This window comes from Vigna unguiculata, chromosome 7 (assembly GCF_004118075.2).
Source record: "Vigna unguiculata cultivar IT97K-499-35 chromosome 7, ASM411807v1, whole genome shotgun sequence".
NCBI lineage: Eukaryota > Viridiplantae > Streptophyta > Magnoliopsida > Fabales > Fabaceae > Vigna > Vigna unguiculata.
Genome location: NC_040285.1, coordinates 26,870,111 through 26,892,692, shown reverse-complemented (window position 1 = coordinate 26,892,692; position 22,582 = coordinate 26,870,111). Strand labels below are relative to the sequence as shown.

At 36.3% G+C, this 22,582-nt stretch overlaps 2 protein-coding genes across 4 annotated transcripts in view; one reads left to right on the top strand and one right to left on the bottom strand.

The window, feature by feature from the left end:
- Nucleotides 1-18,516, top strand: part of LOC114190492 (probable inactive ATP-dependent zinc metalloprotease FTSHI 5, chloroplastic) — a 28,907-nt gene extending 10,391 nt beyond the window's left edge. For 2 of the 3 annotated variants that reach the window (XM_028079398.1, XM_028079400.1), the window contains exons 5-19: nucleotides 69-350; nucleotides 1,451-1,540; nucleotides 1,630-1,761; nucleotides 7,912-8,085; nucleotides 8,743-8,864; nucleotides 8,958-9,159; nucleotides 10,088-10,216; nucleotides 13,723-13,905; nucleotides 14,111-14,230; nucleotides 15,127-15,312; nucleotides 15,447-15,521; nucleotides 16,702-16,761; nucleotides 16,836-16,943; nucleotides 17,627-17,707; nucleotides 18,157-18,516. In XM_028079398.1, coding sequence (XP_027935199.1) covers nucleotides 69-350; nucleotides 1,451-1,540; nucleotides 1,630-1,761; nucleotides 7,912-8,085; nucleotides 8,743-8,864; nucleotides 8,958-9,159; nucleotides 10,088-10,216; nucleotides 13,723-13,905; nucleotides 14,111-14,230; nucleotides 15,127-15,312; nucleotides 15,447-15,521; nucleotides 16,702-16,761; nucleotides 16,836-16,943; nucleotides 17,627-17,707; nucleotides 18,157-18,219 — 2,007 coding nt within the window. In that variant the 3' untranslated portion in view covers nucleotides 18,220-18,516. The remainder of the gene's footprint in view (nucleotides 1-68; nucleotides 351-1,450; nucleotides 1,541-1,629; nucleotides 1,762-7,911; nucleotides 8,086-8,742; nucleotides 8,865-8,957; nucleotides 9,160-10,087; nucleotides 10,217-13,722; nucleotides 13,906-14,110; nucleotides 14,231-15,126; nucleotides 15,313-15,446; nucleotides 15,522-16,701; nucleotides 16,762-16,835; nucleotides 16,944-17,626; nucleotides 17,708-18,156) is intronic. The other variant, XM_028079399.1, reaches the window with a different exon arrangement.
- A 262-nt stretch (nucleotides 18,517-18,778) lies between these two features.
- LOC114190322 (leucine-rich repeat receptor-like protein kinase PXL1) lies at nucleotides 18,779-22,558 on the bottom strand. The gene is made up of 2 exons (XM_028079155.1): nucleotides 19,815-22,558; nucleotides 18,779-19,600 (listed from the first exon to the last, which is right to left on the bottom strand). Exons 1-2 carry the CDS (start codon nucleotides 22,489-22,491, stop codon nucleotides 19,188-19,190), a joined length of 3,090 nt encoding a protein of 1,029 aa, XP_027934956.1. The 5' UTR covers nucleotides 22,492-22,558; the 3' UTR covers nucleotides 18,779-19,187.
- Between the last annotated feature and the right edge of the window lie 24 nt (nucleotides 22,559-22,582).

Here is a 22,582-nt window from a genome sequence, read left to right as displayed (position 1 = left end):
TGTCGTTTGCAATTGAGGTTATCAGTTTTAACTAATAAATTTAAGCCTTTGTTGTCATTATGTTACAGGTGAGGATACAATTGGGAATGGCTTGGCCGGAGGAAATATACCAGACAGTTGACACCACATGGTACTTGAAATGGCAATCAGAGGCAGAATCAAATTTTAAATCCAGACAACCAGCAGTCGAGGATGGAGAAAGTTCATGGTCTTTTAAGTTTTTGGTCAGAGCTGCTATATATGGTTTTGTTTTGTTTCATGTGGTCAAATTTATGAGGAGAAAACTTCCTAGACTTCTTGGGTTTGGGCCTTTGCGAAGAAACCCAAATCGGCGGAAGTTGCGGCGAGTGGTATAAGTTTGTTCTTGCATCTTGTGTATGCTATAGATTTGTGCATAATTTTCTGATGGTTATCTTATCACTGTTTGGAGAATCCCCAAAACCCTGCTCCTAGTTTATGTGTCTATCACTAATTCCAAGTTTATGCTGTAATGTGGATTCATATTATGTTGCACTAATATTATACTCTATTGAAACCGATCACTTTCTGTGGAAAATGAAAGTCTTAAAAAGTACTGCAGAAGCCACTATCATTTTGGAGTCTGTTTCAATTTTGCTGAGTGGACTGATAAAAAAATTATTTACTAGGTATTCAAGTGATCTATCCCTCTCCCAAAAGTTTATTTCCCAATTGCTCTCCACTTTTCACACATCTTCCCAAACTTATATCCCCCCATGCAGTCCAGAGCAGAATGAATATTTCCTTCCAGTCCCTCTCTAACTTTGCCATTTGGTAAAGTTAGTCACAGAACCCGCTGCTATCATTCATGCCATACATGGTCATTCCTCTTTTTCTTATTCTTTCTCATGTACACACAATAAAGAATCATAGGTTCTTCACATGTCAGGAAAAAAGCTCTTTTGTTATCTATTGTACAACTTTATAAAATCTGATCTTTGTTGCATCTCATTCTATAGGGTCCTCGTGGGGTGTGGTTTTTACCCCTTTTGTATTTTTTCTCAGAACACGAATACACACATACACACACACCAAGTGATTTTGATCTAGGTTACCTTTATCTATTCAATTATAGTTTCAGAAGGTAAAATTAGACTTAGTTGTTCGCACTTTAATTCAAATGAACTCTTGTGCGACGGGGCATGTTACAGCTTAAGCTTTTTGGAGAGTTGGTTCTTTAGAAATTTCATTTTAGTAAGGTTCTAATGTGGAAAACATGTGGTTGTTAGATCATCAAATATGGTAATAATTTTTCTTGTTCTAGACACACCTAAAAAATAAAAACTGGGTGGGCCAAAGGCAGTATAGTTTGTAGTTGTCAGTTTCATTAATGTACATGTATTAGATGGAATGAGGACCAGTACACAAATTTATGTTACCATGGTGCAAGGTTTAACTAAGTATTATTTCTCTGTTTTTGGCTGTCTTGCAGAAGTATTACATTGGTCAAAAATTGAAAAAAATCAAGCAGAGGAGGAAGGATGGCTTTGATCCCATAAAGACCGCATTTGAACAGATGAAGGTTAAAACTTGACAACTTTTTATTCTCTGATTTATTACTGGATAATACTCTCATCAAGGAAACAACTGAAACTTATAGCTGTTATGCAGAGAGTGAAGAAACCGCCAATACCATTGAAGAACTTTGCTAGCGTCGAGTCTATGAAAGAGGAAATCAATGAAGTTGTGGCATTTTTGCAGAATCCAAGGGCATTCCAAGAGATGGGTGCACAGGCGCCTCGGGTATGATATTACATGAAGATTCTTTTTTCTCATTCTATCTATTCTTGCAAAATTGGGAGGTGATAACTGTAACATCCTCACATCCCAATTTTACCAGCTTAAAAAAAAAAAACTAATAAAATAGGATTGTTTCACTATAGTAGTCAAAATAGAAGATCCAATGTATAAAATATATTAATACAGTCCTAGAATAGATAGGACTATAAAAGTATAACGTTTATACAAACCAACTCTAAAAGACCAATTCTAATTCTAAGCACAGACTACTCACTTACAACAACTCCCACTGAAACCTTTTATCAACTTAAAAGATGACTCTTCAACCTCTAAAGGTGTCTTTGACACTGCAACCACATCTGCTCCCACCGAGTAGGTGATCATCGCAAAAGAAAGACAAACAACACAAAAACACAAAAGAAGGGTAAGCCAATGTAAACAAGGAAATATTCATATGAAAACTTAACTCACTTTACCAACATAACACACATAGGCATACATATAAACAAAGATACAATTGACACTAAACTCAATTATTTGGATACAAGCAAGTAACATCGAATCTCTTGGTGGCTTGCACCTGTGTGTGGTTCCCAAACTCTGCAAAGTTTGGCCTCAAGAGGTTATCAACCAACCAACCACAAGGTAAATCCCCTTCACGCCTAGGACTTGATCAAGTCCAGTGACTAGGACCTCCTGCTACTCCTCACGACATAATTCATTCTACTCTATTTGAGTATTAATGATTATTAGAGCGTTAGGATACCAACCAATACCAAGTCCTTATGTCATTGCGTACACTAAAATACCACCATATAGAACTTCTCCTTGAAATTCCTTAAACATCATAAATTTGCATGCTCACAAAATTTCATACCAATTAACATCTTATATACCCACAATAATTTTTTTATCTCAATTCATAGCAATAAGGACTATAGAATCCAATTCAAGTATACATAGAACATCCAAATAACCAAAACAGCAAAAACAAACAGAGTAATTGGCACTATACATGAAATACATGCAAACGGTGAAAACCATTTCTCTAACCACAAACATCAAAAGAAAGATCCCACCAGTCAAAATGAGTGCCTAGAATCAGCTGTCAAAATTTCAGCTTAATCCAACGGTTAACGAAGTGGGAATCTTCATTTTACCAATAAGACGCAGTGCTGAAAACAGAGTAGCGCTTAGTGCCAGAATGTAGCGTCCAACGCTGATCGGCTCATCAAAAGCCAGCGCTCAGCGCTGCCATGGTGAGGCTTAGCGCTGTATTAGATATCAACAATCACAAATTAAGGCTTTTTTGATCAATCTGGACCTGTTTCAATACTCAAATTGGTACTTCTACTATAGGCAGTGGTCAAAAAGAGTTTTAAATTATAGTAGGTAGCACCAATTAGATCCATGATCCAACAACTCCATCTTTTTCAAATACCTCCAATTCAAACAATACAATCAATTTCAATTCAATCATTTAAAAGATCAACTTACCACAATCACAAACATCAATAATTTATCATAGCATATAAGATATTTCACTATCATACAAGATATGACTTACTCACTCTAAAAGCTATTAGTTTCCCTTACCTGACAAAGCGACTCTGTAGACCCAAACCACTCAAAAAAAAACAAAACGCATCTAACTCCACATGATGCTCTATCTACACATATAAACATCACAAAAACGATCAGGACCTACCATTATGATTACTGATCAAGAAAGACTCATACTGATGATTAAAATGATGCATGCAAGCGGAAGATGATTCACATGTGACAAAAAACATAATTAGACCAAAAAGAGGGCGGAAAACTCAACATACACGAGCGAAGATACTGATCGGTCCAACTTGAAGAGCTCGCCGAGAGGTCCAATCCTACAGTCTCGGTTCTTCAATCAGACGACCACAGAGACAGAACTCCTAGAGAGAAGTAAGCGAACTTTAGAAAAGTAGTTTCTAAAGAGATGGTGTGTTTTAAAATAATGAAACTCTTATAACAATTCTATTTATACTAAAACCTTTTAATATTAAAATAATCGAGCCTCACTATTTTTAAACCACTATCACTTCTACAATGCCATTTTCTAGGGTTTCACAATAACTTTCTTTATCAATTTTTAAGTTCTTCCCGCTCCCTTGTAAATTGATGCAAAAAATAACTTGTTTTGAATAAAAGCAACCTTGAAATTACTTAAACCGGCTTAAGTTAAGCTTATTTATTTAGTTCAGTTAATGGTGAGAAAGACAAGCTATGAGATTTAAATAAATAACTGAATCATTAAGTACTCTTATTGATAATGAAGAAGATATACAATAATTTAAGTGGTTGTCAATGATTGACCTACTTCAATGTCGAGGAAGTACTTGAGTGGTTAAAGTCTGTAGTTTGAAATTGACTTTTGAGATTAGGCTTGAGCTCAAGGATCCCACAATATCATCAACATATATATGGAATCTTATATGTTCTAAATGTATTGTGTGTCTAATGCAGACCACACAATATGTATTTATACTATTGAATAAAATCAATTGTAATAAAGACACCTAATAATTAGGAATCCATCATACTAATTTTCGAGATTATGTAATGGTTGAATTCTTAGAAATCTGTAACAGTTGATTATATTCTAACACCCTCCCTCAAGCTGGAGCATATATGTCATATGCACAAAACTTGTTACAGATATACTCAATCCGAGGGCCTCTAAGAGACTTGGTGAATATGTCAGCCAATTGATTGCTAGAGTTGACAAAATCAATATTGATTTCTCCAGAGACCACCTTTTCTCTAATAAAGTGAGAATAAATTTCAATGTGTTTGGTTCTTTCATGGAAGATAAGATTTGATGCAGTGTGAAGTGCAGTTTGATTGTCATAAATAAGCTTTGTTTCATGGATGTCCACTATTTTCAGTTGTATTAGTAGTTGCCTGAGCCACGTAAGCTCACAAGTGGCTGCTGCCATAACATTATTTTCTGCTTCTGCACTAGATCTGACAACTATATTTTGGTTTTTGATTCTTCATGAGATAAGGTTTCTTCTGATAAGAACACAGTACCCAGAAGTGGATCTCTTATCTGATGTTGATCTTGCCCAATCCGCATCAGAGTAACAAGTGATCTTAGTACTGCCTTTGTCTTCATACAATAATCCTTGTCTTAGAGCCTTTTTTATATATCGAAGAATACGTGTCACAACATCCCAATGGCTATCACAAGGAGCATTTAGAAATTGGCTTATCACACTAACCACGAAAGTGATGTCGGGTCTTATGAAGGTGAAATAGTTGAGTTTGTGATAGAACACTTGAGGAGGGGCTGGTACAACACGAAAAAGATAGTGAAGAAGACCGTGTTAGAGGAAGGCCCAAAATATGGAAGGTTTACTCTATGAGGAAGAAAACAAGCCCAAAGAATATTAATTAGTTAGGAAGGGTAATGACGTGGAAAAAGAATACAAGCATTTGAAAGGGAAAGAAAGAGAGAGGGAGGTACGGAGAGTTTGTTATGAAATAGGGTAAGGAGAGTGGTCTCTCTGGAGGAGTCATAGACTCTTGAAAGATACTATACTGTCTTGCACTTGGTTTGCTCATTTTCACATATTCAATAATACAGTTTCCATACACTATCATTTTCTGTTCTATTTTGAATTGATTTTGCTATCATAGACCTATCAGTTTGCTTACCAAACAATGATATCTTTCCGGGTCTTTCAATGACTCCCCTTGACCCGGAAGAATCTTGATATTGGGATTCATAGGAGCATCACAAGGACGATAGTCAAGCATAGCAATTTCAGTAAGAATGTCCATGACATATTTATGTTAATTAATGACAATTCCAGAAGTAGATTGAGGAACTTCAATGCCTAAGAAATATTTTAGAAGGCTCAAATCTTTAGTATGAAATTGCTATGAAAGGTGCTCTTTGAGTAGTCAAATTCCAGTTTCATCATCACCCGTCATAGAAAAGGAAATAAACATAGACTGTCATGCGACAGTGTTGAAACAAAGAGGCAGAATTGTGTGACTGAATCAGTAAATTAAAATTACATTAAACTCAATTGAAAATATACAGCATCAATGTTTTTTGTACGTGCAGTGCAAATACACAAAATAACTTCTTGTAACGGCAGTTTGAGGAAGGGAAGTTAAATACAGTTACAGATTACAATAACTTCATGTAATTAAAATATACTGAAAATAAAATAAAATAAAACACAGAATTAGAAGACAAACAAACTATTGTACGAAACTCTGATAAATAAATAAAATACAACAACACTAATAGCCCCCCTCAAACTCAAGGTGAGGGAGTGAGATTCCGAAAGTCCATCACATTGAGTTTGTGGTGCAGTTGGAGAAAACGAGTGGTAGAAAGTGGCTTGGTGAGAACATCAACCCATTGGTCAACACTTGGTATGTGAAGTTCAGTGAGAAGAGCCTGAATCCAAGTAAGTTCAGCAGAGGCGTGGGCTAAACTGCAATATTCAGCTTTAGTGCTGGAACGGTAATGACACGTTGCTTGCGGGACCACCAGAAAATGAGGTTAGCACCAAAAAAGATAGCAGAGCCAGAGATGGATTTGCGGTCATCAACATCAGAAGCCAGTCGGCATCACATAGAGAGGTGATGGGAAAAGGAGCAGATGAAGGAGCTGCCCGCATACAAAATGCAAACTGGCCATTCTTAATAGAAATTGTTGTGTATTGTTGAAACTTAGACGTAAACATTATGATATATTTGATTTGAATTTTCATCTATACTTTGAATGTTAAGAACCTATAAAATTATCTTTCATTTCTAGTTTTTAGCTTATAAATTTATGCTAATATATTTCTTATACTATTTTATTAATACCCAAGGTTGTCAAACTCGAGAGTTTACGTAAACTCGTGAGAGTCCAGTAAACTCGAATCGTAAACTCGAATCGTAAACTCGTAAGAGTTTACTTTACATGAAAACAAATTTTATATAAATAATATCTTAATTCAAACCGGTCCATAAAATTATATAGCTTAAAAGTATTTAAAATAAATAAATTCATACAAATACCGTAAATCATAGATTCAAATATCTGTCTAATCCTCTAATGATATCATCATCTTCATACAAATGGTGCAGTGCAAGTGTGACTGTGTTCGACCCAAAGCTGAAATAAATTCAAACACTTAAACAGTGCACTGCAGCTGGGAATAAGTGAATAACATCCGCCAATAGAACACCCAAACCTAGGAACCACACTCGTGAACCTCGCTCTATTGAGAACACGCAAGTGGAATGGTTGTCGACGGCCACCGCGACGGCAAAGCGAGCAAGGATGACGGTAGGAGAGTGGTCGATGGGGAGTGCGAAGGCCGCAAAACTACTCGCGAGCAAGGACGAAGGCTGCAAAACTGCTCGACGGTTGTTGATGGCTACAGAAGTGCTCGCGATGGCCACAGGACAGGTCGCGATGGCCACGGAACAGGTCGCGACGGCCATGAAAGGGGTTGCGATGGCCACAGAATGACTCGCGACAACCACTCGACCCCGTTTCGATTTCCAATTTTTTCCCCTTTTGAACTCGCGAACTCGCTGAAAACTCGCGAGTTTGAACGATTCCGGCGAGTTCATTCACGAGTCCACCGATTCTGCTTCAAAACCGAGTTTGCTTGCGAGTTAACTCGCTGGGCATGACCAGGCACGCAAACTCGTCCGAGTTAACTCGCGAGTTTGATAACCATGTTAATACCTATTGAAGTTCAACTATAGTCAAACCATTGAACTTTGAATTTGTTTCTTGACTGGTTAGGTTTTAAAATATTGGTATTTACTCCTCTCTCTTGGTCTAGCTTTTGGCATTTAATTGAATCGTTTTGTTCTCAATTAAACTTTGACATGCTATCTTAGCTCACACTGGTATTGCTATTGGGCCACGTATAGTTGTCTAATCCTTCAAATCTCATTCTTGATGTCCAGTCTTTGGCCATCCTTCACTTTTCAGCTAGCTTTTGGGTTGAATTAGACATAATTTGTTCTCACTTCTAATAATCATATTTGTAGCAATGTAAACTTGTAGTTGACTTCCTTTCCAACAATTTTGCCTACCCTTTGGTTTGAAATGCCCATGTCAACTACTGGGAACTGTTTTCTGTATTGCAGGGTGTTCTTATTGTAGGTGAGAGGGGTACCGGTAAGACATCTCTAGCATTGGCTATCGCTGCTGAGGCTAAGGTGCCTGTTGTTGAAATTAAGGCTCAGCAATTGGAGGCTGGGCTGTGGGTTGGACAAAGTGCCTCCAATGTTCGTGAATTGTTTCAGACAGCAAGAGATCTGGTTATCCAATTTAAACCACTATTTATTTTCTATCTTCTTATCTTTCACTCTATAATCATGAGCCAAATAAGCTATTAATTATAAGTAAATCTATATGAACATCACATGGTTCAGTTTCATTTGGCCTTTGTTGTCACTGTGCCTAAATACACTTGATTCAGTCAATTTATGCGTCATACATTTGTTGTGATAGTTATCTTAGTCAAATTATGTTTATATGTTCATTCCAGCAATCTTGGAATTGGACTGGAATGGCGGGCCAAACGTCAACTGGCCCCACCTCTGGTTTGGTTTCCTCCAAACCTGAGGTGAGTCAAAACCTTGTCAAAGATTGGAATTGGAAATAATAGTAAAAATATTTATATTTTGAACTCTTTCTCAATTATGCATGTAATCTTTATTTTCAAAATGTGAATTTGTATGCTAAAAAAATTAACATTGTTATCAAACACGTTTACCTACCTTATAAATGTATGATAACGTTTTGCAACTTCTCGTCCATTTTTCTCCCTGTTTTGATGTCCTTTTTTTGTAACTTATTTTCCATTTATGCATGCTATATACTTGTATAGTAGTCTGGTTGAATGAGTTTGTTGATCTTTTATAATGCCTAGATTGTGTCTCTCCATTTCCTGATTTGTGAGTTGCTTTTTGTAGGCTCCTGTGATAATATTTGTGGAAGATTTTGATCTGTTTGCTGGTGTACGTGGTACATATATTCATACCAAAAATCAAGATCATGAAACTTTCATCAATCAACTGCTCGTGGAACTTGATGGGTAACCTATAGTCTTTGCTTCTTTTGACTGTCTGAGAATGAAGATATGCTCATATGTAAGGAGTAACTGACAACCGGTTGATATACAATGCAGATTTGAGAAACAAGATGGAGTTGTTTTGATGGCTACTACAAGAAATCTCAAGCAAATTGATGAGGCCTTGCAGAGGCCAGGTCGCATGGATAGAATATTTCATCTTCAAAGACCGACACAAGCTGAGAGAGAAAAAATATTGTACTTGGCAGCAAAAGAAACCATGGATGATCAGCTTATTGATTATGTTGACTGGAAAAAGGTTTATCCTACCTTCTCTTTTTCAAATACAACACTGCTCCACCAAAAATATGGTGGAAGTTTCAAGTAGGGGGTAAGGTAGCCCCCAAAGGGTGAAAGCAAAAGGTACAACAAAGAATAAGAAACATGTTTTATGCCGCAAGACTGAGTTCTCAGTCTCTGCGAAGGAAATGGTGATTCTACTGAAACAGCCATGAGTAGAGCACAAAAAATCATACAAGTAATAAATAAAATCTTATACTGTAACAAGTGCAAGGGAACAAGGACATTGTTGGAGGTTTGAACATTTTTCTCTAACTTACTACACCAAAAGATTTTATCCTCATTGTTCTTACTGAAAACCTTTATGAAATAAACCAATGAAGAGGGACACTGCCCGGACTCCAATGCCTACCAAGAAACCCAAAAATTTTTTCATTAAGAAAGTAACTGCCTTACATTATTAAAATAACTAGTCTTCTGTTTCTGAACTAGGAATACTCATAATGTATTTTGGGAGAGTGTTTTTGATGCCATTGAATCTACAATAACTGCCATTTATAATTGATAGGGAACTGGTGTTATGAGGTGCTTAAGTCTCATATTGACTAGTATGGGATCCTTGGTGGAGTATTTAAGTGGTTGGTCTCCCCCCTTAAAATATAAAGTATAGATAGTGGTAAAGCTAATAAATGATGGGCAGAAAGAGAGGTGGGGAGGTGGGGATTTGGTGATAGCTTATTGAATAATGATTCTTTAGGTGAGCCTAAAAAGGCAGCTATATATTGAATGCTAATGAAGAATTACAATGGAAATGGAGGATACCAAGAGTAGTGAAACCGGATAACTTAATGAGGTTCTTAACTGATAACTAGTTTGTTAAAGTCTTACGTTATAATTACTGTTTGTTTCTACCTTTGGACTTAAAAAACTGTTCATTAAATTTTCAGGTTGCTGAGAAGACAGCTCTTTTACGGCCTATTGAATTAAAAGTTGTTCCAATGGCTTTGGAGGGAAGTGCCTTCCGGGGCAAAGTTCTTGACACTGATGAATTGATGGGCTACTGTGGTTTCTTTGCGGTAAGTATTTGCAAATTGGGGTACTTAATTTTCACAATAGCTTAAATAGGAAAAGGTTTACTTTCTTTTGTTGGCTCTTAATAGAGTTTATATGCAAAGAGAATTGAGCGAAAATGTGATCTGAGTATTATTTATCCATATTTTTCAAGAGCAATGACATAGTATTTATAGAGTGTAGATGTCTTGTGTAACAAATTGGACAGGCTAACTATTCAGAATAACACACTGAGAGTCTTATCTGACTGACTAACATAATTGGCCTAGAGCATAGTGATAGGTTCGGAATAGTTTATAAAAGGAGGGAAAAGAGGAATAACTGAATATGACAGTTATAACCTCTGTAGTGTAATTCTAGTTTCCTTTTAAATCTGTCATGTAACTGACTATTATAAATAGTCAGAGGTTATAGGTAAAAGGGAGTTTTTTGGTTTTCTGAAAGGACCTGGTAGGAGGGTGAGGATCTCTCAAAGCTTCCTTAGTTATAATCTAGAATTCTGGCTTCTACTCTATTGGTAGAAACAATGTTGTTCAATAAAAGTAATCAAGAATTGATCTTGATTGTTCTGTATTACTAATTGTACCTATCAATTGGTATCAAAGCTAGGTTCTGGGTTCTGTGGGAAGGGTTCGTTAGAGCATGGTCCATACTAGAATGGAGTCACGCATGGATGGGATTGAAAGAATGGTCCAAGAAATGGTTCAAGATCGGGACAGACAGGAAAATGAGGCTCATATATATATATATATATATTTATATATATATATATATATATTACTAGATTTTTATATTATTTTTTACTTATATATATATATATCATGTTTCATTTATTTTTATTAAAATTATTTAGTTTATTATATCATACATTATGCTTTTAGTACTATCATATTTATTATTAATATTATTATTATTATTATTATTGTTATTCTTTCACTTGTTATATTATAAAACAAGTAAAGTTCTCAATTAACAAGTTAAAATCTACCAATTTTCTTTTTTGTTCAACAAACATGTTGTTAGCAGGATATTCTATTACTAAAAGTTGGACTCAAATAGGACATAACTCCTGGAAATAAAAAAAGAGAAAAACTACTTGAACCCTAACTAGGACTGATCCACCATTTCTCTGTTAACTAGTGCCACAAGTGAAATGCTCCCTAAAAAGCAACATTTTTTAAGTTTTATTTTATGTTTGACTTGAAGATAGCTTTAGCAGCCATGAAATCCAAGTTTGGCGTGAGATTTCGAGAGATCTCCACCACTAATTGCAATGTTACGGCTGCTACTTGTAGACACAACATGTTCTTCAAGATTGGGGTTTTCTTCCACTCTCGCCTTGTGATTGTGTCAAGATAGCATTCCGTTGATGGTTAACATCTATCATCAAAAAGACTCTATTGGAGATGTATGGTATACGTTGTCGTTTGGATTTTAAGTTAACTCATATCCAGTTATACTAGCTAAAGCCATGAGAATTCTCCCGATTGAATCGGGGGCAAACGTCTACGAAAAGATAGCATTCGGTTGATGGTTGACATCTATCGTCAAAAAGACTCTATTGGAGATGTATGGTATACGTTGTCGTTTGGATTTTAAGTTAACTCATATCCAGTTATACTAGCTAAAGCCATGAGAATTCTCCTTTACTTATATGGTTATATTACTAGTCAATGTCGGATTTTAACACCCTCATATGTGGATGATTGGACATCTTGAGCGTAAGATGGTAGTATTGGACATTTGTGGCTGTGGTGTGTCGATAGGCCCAATAATAATTGTATAGATTGACTTTGATTCCATTTTATAGTTTGGGCTTGGAGGTAACTCAAACTCAAAATCTAACTTAAAATGGTAGGTTTAACTACCTTTACGTATACTATTTTGTTATTCTGTGAGATCTCTAACAATATGAATGAAAAATGTAGCATATTGAGCATTCTAAATATTGTTTTGGTTATCACCCATTTATGTATATTATTCCTACCTCAAACTCAGTGGATGAAGTTGTAAGGGATTCCGAGCCCTCTGAATTTGTCTGCAAGAAAGCAGAATCTGGTCTTAGAAAGCTATATGGTTAGCACTCACCAATCCAGTCTTAGGCAGCAATATCAAAAACTTATAGAGGCTTAATCATGATTTTTTCTCAAATATGAAAAACTTGAAGATGCTTAATCATGTTTGGTGCATGCATGCGTGTAACACATGTTGTGGACAAGAGCAACATTTCTTTCTCACAAAATATGAAAGGTGTAGAGAGTTGAACTTGAAGCTCACTAAGCAGAGATTGCACCATAAGAGTTCAGCAGCAGCTATGGTCAAATTGCTTTTCAGACCACCATGAAATAAGGGTTAACTCCAGAAAGACACAGTTACTAAATGTGAAACGTTTGTCATCAATATCTAATGTCCAATCAGCATTACAGTTTGCTTGAGATACCTTGATGGGACTTGTAGATTTAGAAGAAACTTATGAAGCTTGTGGCCATGAAGCACAGGTTTGTTCTTCTGCTTTCACACAGGATAGTTCTTGTCATCCAATGCTTCTGTAATCGGATAGAAGTGAATTGGAAGTTATGAAGTGATAACAGGGTTCAATGATCCTAACAAATTGTTAGAACTTTGTGGTGGACTCCTAGGGTAGCCTAAGAGGTCAAAGCATGAGGCTTAAAGGGTTCTTGAGGTTTATTAAGAAATATGGCTCTTCCAATAGAGGTGATGTTGGCAAAAAAGTTGGCTTGTTTACAATGTCAACAGGGAGCTTGGAGGCATAGGAATGATAGCCATGTGGGACTTTCTCATGCTCTAGATACTATAATATGGAAAGAATTCAGAGAGAAAAAGTGGTTGGAATATTATTCATTCATGTCTCAAAAGAAATGATACAATACAATATTTATAGGGTACATATGACTTGTGTAACAAGCTAGGCAGTCTAGCTAACTGACGGCTGTCAGAATAACTTACTGGCAGTTATATCTAACTGACAATGGCAATGGTAGTCTCTAGCGAATTCCAAGAGAGACATCTGGTTATGCACCACTTGGGTCCATCTGTACGGGTTACAAGCAGGAGTTTATTCTCCTGAATTTCCTTATCCAGCTAAGACGAGACGAATCTTTAATTTGTTTTTAGCTATTAGAATTTGTCACATTAACATAATATTATCTGTATCATCCCTGATTAGTTGTTGATTATCAATTTTGCATCACATTTTGTTTATAGTTTTTCTAAAGATACTACAGATACAGAGGTGTGTGATCTGCTTTAAACATGCTGAATTCAAACTTAATAATAGCAATAAGATAATGATAATAAGATTCATTTGACGTGTTATTGTCTCTTTCTTTATTGCAAATTTTCATATAGTTCATTTTTATCAAGAAGTAGAATGAACAAGAAAATTGAAAACATTATTGCATCACTCCATATTGATCACTTTCTTTTTATAGTCATAGTGTGTGATAATTTTTCCTGTATGAAGTGAAATATATTTATTATTTTTTTTTAGACTTTCAGCTCTATGGTTCCCTCATGGTTGCGGAAGACCAAGGTTTTCAATAAGTTTAGCAAAGCAATGGTGAATCATCTTGGGCTGACATTGACAAAAGAAGATCTGCAAAATGTTGTCGATTTGATGGAACCATATGGCCAAATAAACAATGGGATAGAGTTTTTGAGCCCTCCACTTGATGTACGAAACTGTCATCTCCACATAATGGCTATTATGTTGTCAAAGCAAGGCTTTGCCTTGTACATATTTTCATTTGTATTATCACCCAGTTTCTTCTTCCACTTATTTGCAAGTAGATGCAGTCTGAGTTTTTCTCTATTTTAGAAGATGAAAAATAATTGACTTGCTACAAATATATCTAAAATGATGTTTCTTTGTTGTTCAGTGGACAAGGGAAACGAAGTTTCCACATGCTGTCTGGGCAGCTGGTCGTGGTCTCACTGCTCTTTTATTACCCAATTTTGATGTTGTTGATAATCTTTGGCTTGAACCTCAATCATGGCAGGTTAGTCTCACTTATTAGACTGGTATATATTACCTGTCAATATCATAGCAATGCTTTTTAGTTATCAAACGTTCTTGTCTGTGTTTCAAAGGCCATTTCTACTGCTGTTGTTGCAAGGGTTTCTAGTTATCTAATGTTGGCTTCTGTTATTTGCCAAGTATGACGACTGGGTATATACAAGGCCATGAGATTTACATTATGTGTATAATCTGGACAACCAGCCTAGAGAGCTACTGCCAAACACACTGATTATTGGGTAAAATTCATCTGAGGTGTTGTAATCTGTGAGCCACCCTCTATTTTAGTATTTTTTTTAGAGGGGCTGCATGGATTTCACACAATAATAAGAATGTATAAAGAATGTTTGGTAGCATTCCTTGACTAGACAATGCTTTGAAAGTAAATATGATTGATTTTGAAAGACTGAATTTCTAGGTAGAATTTTAAAAAAGTTAAGTATTTCAGATAAAGAGCTGGCTTATGAATTCCTATACTGACCTTTAAATTTAAAGATTCCCAAAGAGAAAATTTCTCTCAAATTCTACTATTTTCTCCATTCCTCTTACGCTTCTATAACATTGCTAATGTGTATATGTGTGTTTTAAGTGTAAAATATGGTTTCTTGACTCTGGCCTAGTATGTTTACTTTCACTTGTCTAGCCTGCCATCTGTTGCTGTATACCAACACAGTCAAGACTGCAGTAACCTGATTTTTGATGAATATGAAGCCAACTATTGGTAGCTTGTATTTTCCAAACTTGCTTCCTAGTCACTGTTGTAGTTACAATTCTGTTAGGAAAGACCAATGGAGGAAAATTAGCTGACTTATTTTATTACTAAAAATACTGACTTGTCATATATATTTGTTTAATGATAGATTATTGACAATTATACAGGGAATTGGATGTACAAAAATCACAAAAGCAAGAAATGAGGGTTCCATCAATGGGAATTCAGAATCAAGATCATATCTCGAGAAGAAGCTTGTATTTTGTTTTGGTTCTTATGTTGCATCCCAAATGTTACTTCCTTTTGGGGAAGAAAACTTGCTTTCTATTTATGAGATACAGCAGGCGCAAGAGGTTGGTTTATATTTGACTTAATTCAGTCAGCTAAAATATCTGATTATTTTTTATGTTATAATTTCTTGGAAAATGATAATATTAACCAAACGATGTAAGTATAAACTCTGACCATTCTTTTTTCTTTACAACAGATAGCTACTCGAATGGTCATTCAGTATGGGTGGGGACCCGACGACAGTCCTGCAATTTACTACCACAGTAATGCGGTATAGACCTTTCTTATGTGCATTTCAACTACTATTGTGGAATTATTTTTTCTTTCTTGATGTTGATTATGTGATCGTTGAAAAGTTAGATTGAATTATTGGTAGGTGTTGCTTGAAGCTTACTTTTAACATAGCACACCGTTAATACGTCTATCGTTCTCAAATGGGGTTAATAATATTCAATATGGTCACTGATATGTCCTCCTTTCTTTCTCAAATAGTATCAATAGTCAATATGGTTAAGAAGATTATTATATCTTTAATGAAAATAATTATTGAGCTGCTAATAGTGCAAGTACTGCCCGGTTGTATAAAAGAGGAAAAGTAAAGTAATGTTGGATAGACAATCTCCCAAAAGAGCTACGAGATGTGGAATCTGAGATATAGAATGTGGATCAATTACGAACATTAGGATTTTTAATTCACAATAAATTATGGATATATGAGTAAATTAGGAAAGTTATACCTGTCCTGATTTGCGTGATCAAGTTGTGGGGAATATCTGAATCAGATTAGACTTATTTTTTTGAAATATCTCTCTGTTACTTTGTTTCCAGTTAATGTTGATTTATTTTCCTTATTTATAGCAATCTGATCTGCATATGTACAAGTTGTGTTCTCTGTTATTGGTATCAATTAAATGAGAGTATTTTTCTACGTATAATAGAAGCATAATTGAACTAATGCAGTTCACAGATCTTGGATGGTTCAAGTTATGGATCCATGATATAATTGTTACATGTATATGTCATGCATTACTTGCCCATCAAATTTCTCACATTACTTGCACACTCTTTGTTGTCATTTATTTTCCATAATTTGGTGTAAGATGGTCATGAATAATGATAGCCCCTTATAACTCAATGGTTCTATTATATTTTCCATAATTTGGTGTAAAGATGGTACACATTTTTCATAATTTACTCTAGTGTCAGCCGATCCCCTTAAACACATATTTATCCATTATCTGTGAACTGCTATTTTAAGAATCCTGGTGGAGGTTGTGATTTGATAATCTGTCCCTCTCACGAATGGAGAGCACTGCCCTTTGAATCTGAACAAATGGAACAAATGGAAGGATTCAGTAGCATCTGCGTAACAAAGGATTACATGTTTATTGACCTTGGCTTTTAATATTAGTATATTACAGACTATTTCTTATGTTTTTTTACTGGCTTAGGTCACGGCATTAAGTATGGGGGATGACCATGAATATGTGATGGCAGCTAAAGTTGAAAAGGTATCATGCATTAACAGAAGTTTAACTTATATATAAAAAAAAAATCTAATATTATATTTTTGTGATGTTCCTAGATGTTCGATTTGGCATATCTCAAAGCAAGAGAAATGCTGCTGAAAAATCGCCCAGTACTAGAAAAGATAGTGGAGGAGTTGCTTGAGTTTGAAATTTTGACTGGGAAGGTAATACAGTGTTTGAGATGCTGTATCTAGTATTTTGTCTACTTGCCTGTCATACAGTGTCTTTTAATACCTAAACTAACCTGAGTATATTTTCTAAAGTTTGATTAAAGTTCATATTTTTGGTTGTAAATTCAGTATGTCATTCCAAATACAGAGAATACAGTGGCTGAATCTTTTACCACAAATTGTGATTCATTCTGATTTCTATGAACATCAATTTTTGTGAATTTTGGAAAAATACCCATCTGAAAGCCTAAATTCATCTTATGTGGTTTTTTGCATTCTCTTACCCCTTTTAAAATCTTTTAATGTGGTTTTAAGCCTGCTTTTATTTATTTATTTATTTTTGATAAATGCAATTTTTTATATTTGGTGGGAGTATTATCAACCTGTGATACTCATTAGATACATTTTTTTCATTAAGTAAAGAAGATATTAAAATTTTTGTTTAATGAACTCACTTGGTTCCATTTTTGTGGTTATTATTAAAATTTGTGTGCATATCTTCATTTAGTATCTATTATGTTATGTTGTGCATGAAATACTGAATGTAGAAGTAACATATAAAATTCCAGTTTTGTATTGAAGTGCCTATGCAACGAGTTCACTTTTTTATTTCATGTTGAACATGATGGAAGTTATTTCTGAATTGTTCATAACACTTTTAATCTTCCCTCTAGCAGGATTTAGAAAGAATTACTAAAAATAATGGTGTAATCAGGGAGAAAGAGCCATTTACGCTTGGTGAAATCCAAGCTAGTGAGGTATATTATTATCTCTTTAGTTTAAAAAATTTATTCTTACAGCGAATATGAATAAAAGGTCAAAACTCATTTTGGAGAACTTTATTCCTATAATACTCTTGATCTTCGGATTATTCTGGCAACCTTACTGCAGTGTGCTTTTTCCCTGCAAGTCACTTTATCCGAAAGGGAGCCAATATTAACCTTTTAAAGGTTTTGGTTTTATTGGTAATGAGTAGCTTTAGCCTCTGGTTCTTTGGATGTATTGTAGTCTTATGGATTGAAGTGCATGTCAACTTGAGTTTGCAAACCGACATCCATAGTACAAGGGTTCTTTAATTTTTTTTTATGTATCACGTAATATTATTTCTAAAGAGTGGTATTACGTGTATAACATAGTCAATATCCGAATTGCTGTGTTCATCTAGCAATGAACTTATCTCACTATTGTTTCTATGAATGTTTTCCAGCCAACATCTGTCAGCTTACTTGAAAGAAGAAGTGCACCAGGAAGTGCTCTACTAGCATCCTAGATTGGGATAGTGTAGGGTACGGAACAGTTTGAGGTGTTACTGTTCTTTTTATGACTGATTTTTTTGGAGGGCAATCTGTCATTTTGTACTTCGATAAATGTGTACAGTTTAGGATACAAAATACACTAATAGCATGCCTATGTTGGTCTGGATGAGAAGAGATAACAGTTTTCCTTCTCGGCCTTCTTTTCTTGAAGTCAACCGGATCCCAATATTTTTTCCTTACCATTGTTGTAACGTGAATTCTTTATTTTAATGTTATTGGACTTCCTATCCAAAACACTTCTGCTTGATTAACACTTCTTTATTACTTTGAATACTAGAACGAATCAGCGGAACTGGATGTACCGATCGTGATTGCATTTTCTTTCAAATTGCTTGGATTAACTCGAAATATCTATGATGACACATTCATAACCGGGGAAAACAAAGTAGATCGTTTTTCACTTTTTTTTATTCAGAATTTTCTTACAATTTGAGTGCAGCATAAAATTTTAAGGAATAGTTTTCTAACTTGTCAAGCTGCGACATTGACATTAGGGTCACCGAAGCTCTTCCTTATGCGACTGCTGAACTAATGAAAATGAAGGCATAACTGAAAAATCGGCGTGCATTAAGACAATTGTGAAAGAAAAATCGAAAGTTAAATAGAGGAAAGTGGCCAGAAAAAGTTAGCAAATGCTATACATGTCTTTGATGAGATGGTGAACTTTAATTAAAATAGTGTCAGAGTCGACGACTCGGTAGTATACAGTCTTTAAGCACATTTTAACCATGTTGATAATCTGATAGCGATTCTGAAATCGCCGTTCCTTCCTCAATTGAAAAGGAGTAAAAGAATCAATATCTTACCGAAAATACATGTATTTACTATATGACAGAAATTTGGTCGACGCAGGCAAAGCATACATAAAAATTCAGAGGCTACAAAATTCAAAATATATTTCTCATTACTAAACAACTTATTGCTACAAAAGACTTACAGCAGGTGAGGTGGTAAAGACAGTGGACTTTTCCATGCTACTGCTTTCTTGACCCCCATTATGGCAAACACTTTTCCTTCTTGGCTTTGCCTCACCAAGCATTGTGATGATGTCTCTCATGTGTGGTCTTTCCTTGGGAAGCTTTGCGGTGCACAGAAGTGCAATCCGGAGTACAAGCAACATTTCTTCTTGGACATGTTTGCATTGACTAGCTATGGCAGGATCCAGTGCTTCTAACAATGATTTGTTGCTTTTCTTCTTCCGTATCCATTCGACTATGTCAGTTGATTCTTCAAACGAAGGGTCTAAAGGCGTTTTGCCAGTTAGAAGCTCCAAAAGCACCACCCCATAGCTGTATATGTCAATCTTCTCGTCAACCTTCAGAGTGTATCCATATTCTAAAACCATAGCACATAATCATTAAGTTAATCATCTATTGTCTCTCACTTTCACTTATCTGAGGTAGAAGTTACGAAAACAGAAATCTGGGCATAAACTGCCACCCTAGATCAGATTTCTTACTTTCTGTGTTGTTAATATAAGCGTGTTTCAACTTGCACCACATAATGCGTAAATAAATAACTAATCAAAGAACGAGAGCTAAGTACTAACCTGGTGCGATGTATCCATATGATCCCGCCACCATGGAAACTGTCTCGTTCTTTTGAATCATCATCCTTGCCAACCCAAAGTCTGCTATTCTCGCCTCTAAATTTGCGTCAAGGAGTATGTTGTTAGACTTGATATCCCTGTGAATAACTGGTGGGTGGCAATCATGATGGAGGTAGTTAAGCCCTTGTGCAACTCCTAGAGCTATGCTGTACCTTGAAACCCAGTCAACAAGCAACCTTGCAGATTCTTCACCATGCAGAGCTGTTCCAAGATTTCCGTTAGGCATGTACTCGTAAACCATCATCACATTTCTTTCGTTGTGTACATACCCCAACAGCCTTACAATATTTCTGTGCCTAAGTCTCCCGAGGAGTTCAACTTCTCTCAACACATCATTTCCATCTTCTATGTCTGTCCTTGACCTCCACAGTTTCTTCACTGCTACGGTTACGTGAGGTCTATGGATTTCAGCTTTGTAAACGATACCAGTGCTCCCCATTCCTATAACATTTGATTCCTTCATGCAAGTCAGAATGTCACTACTAGTGAAGCTGATCCTCTGGAATGCTACTAGTCTCCAGGGCCAATCTTCATTGTTCTGTTTGAACCAATCATAGAAGAAGTTGTTATATAAGTGCCATCTATTGTACAAACATCTACCACCAAAATATGCAGCACCAAAAGCTAAAATCACTGAAATGCCAGTCACAAAACCGATTATGATGTGTCTGACATGTGAGCTCCTTCGATGGCTTGTCACAGCCATATTTGGAGAACATGGAGGGAGAATGCCTCCACAAAGACCTTCATTGCCAATAAGATCGTTAGGATTTATGGTCATCAACATCCCATTTGAGGGTACTGGACCCTCAAGTTTGTTATAGGACAAGTTCAGCAATTCCAGAGCAGGGCAATTGCCAATGTTGTCAGGAATCCTACCGGTCAATGAATTGTTGGAAAGATCAAGAACAGATAAAGTGGGCATGCTCGTGATTGATTTTGGGATTTCTCCTGTCAAGTGGTTATTTCGAAGGTTAAGGTTGACTAATTTTTCACAAGAAGCAATACTCTCGGGGATTGTGCCAGAAACATGGGTGTTTGAAAGGTCCAATACAGAGAGAGATGGACAGTCCTGGAACTCATCCGGGATATCTCCTCCAAAATTGTTATGAGAGGCAATGAAGGTTTGAAGGGTTGGAATAGAAAGAATATCTGACGGTAGAGATGACTCAAAGTTGTTCCAAGATACATCAATGAAAGAGAGCGATGTGGATGAGGTAATATCAGAGGGAATTTTCCCAGTGAGGTTGTTCTTTGCGAATTCTAGCCGTTGAAGGCCAAGGAGGTTTCCAAAGCCAACGGGAATAGTTCCAGAAATAAGATTGTTCTGAATCCGAACACGTACCAGAGACAAACAGTTTGCAAGTCCACTTGGAATGGAGCCAGTGAAGGAATTATTGAAGAGGATTAGTTTAGTGAGATTTCCAGTAGTACACAAACCTGGAGGGATATCCCCAGATAATGCGTTAGAGGATACATCCAACCACTGCAAAGGAGAGTTGAGCCCAAGGTTTGGTGGCAAAGGACCATGTAAGGAATTTTTCCAGAGCTCAAGCACCTGTAAATTTTTCAATTCACCAAGCTTCTCTGGTACTCGACCAGTTAGTTTGTTCGTCATCAGATTCAAGAGCTTCAGGTTTTCCAATTTAGCAAGTTCTTCTGGAATCTCTCCGGAGATCTGATTGTCAGAGAGATCCAAAAATGCCAGTGAAGTGATGTTTCCAAGTTGATGAGGAATTTCTCCTGTGAAGTTGTTATGGTACAAGTAAATTGTGTTGAGTTTTGTGAGCTTACCCAATTCAGCTGGAATTTGTCCACTGAGACTTCCTACAGCCAAGTCAAGGTATTGAAGACTGGTCAAGTTCCCAAACTTTGCGGGGATCTCACCTTCAAATAAATTGTATCCCATAATCAATGTCTCCAGAGAAGTTAGTTCACCGAGATATCCTGGAATCCTCCCTGTGAAGTTGTTGCCTGAAAGGCCCAGAAACTTGAGTTTCTGCAAATTCTTAAAACTCCTGGGGATTGAACTCATGAAGTAGCTCCCTCGAAAATCAAGGCTTTCAAGCAAGGTTGCATTTCCAATATCCTCAGGAAGAAAACCTGAAAAATCATTGCTCGATGCATTGATTAATCTCAAGCCTGCTGCTCTTCCAAGACCCGTGGGGAAGCTGCCAGTGAAGTAGTTCTGGCTGACATCAAAGTTCTCGAGAGAGGTGAGGTTGGACAGTGACTTGGGCAGTGATGAAGCGAAGTTGTTACAGCTTATGTTGAAGTAAGACAGACTCGAAAGAGATTGAATGTGGTCGGAAACACGACCGCTGAGGTTCATGTTGGAGAGGTCAAGAGTCTCTACAAAGCCTTTAACGTTGCAACCAACTCCAGTCCAGTTACAATGGGGTGATCCTGGTTGTGTCACATTGCTTGGAAATTGCCAATCTTTGAGATGCCTCATTGGGTCAATGAGAGTGGCTTTGATTGAGAGAAGAGTTGAGAATTCATGATCTGGTGCAGCTTCAGTAAAAGCAAGTGAGAGGCCAATGTAACAGTAGAGGAAGAACAGAAGGTGGGTTTGCATTTTGGTGTTGGATCGTCTTAATGTTGTTGCATTTTGCATAGCAGGGAAGAAGGAGTGAAGGGGAGGTTATAGGAAGTTCTGAGAGACAAATTAGTTTATAGTTAATGTAATGAGTGACAGATAAATGATA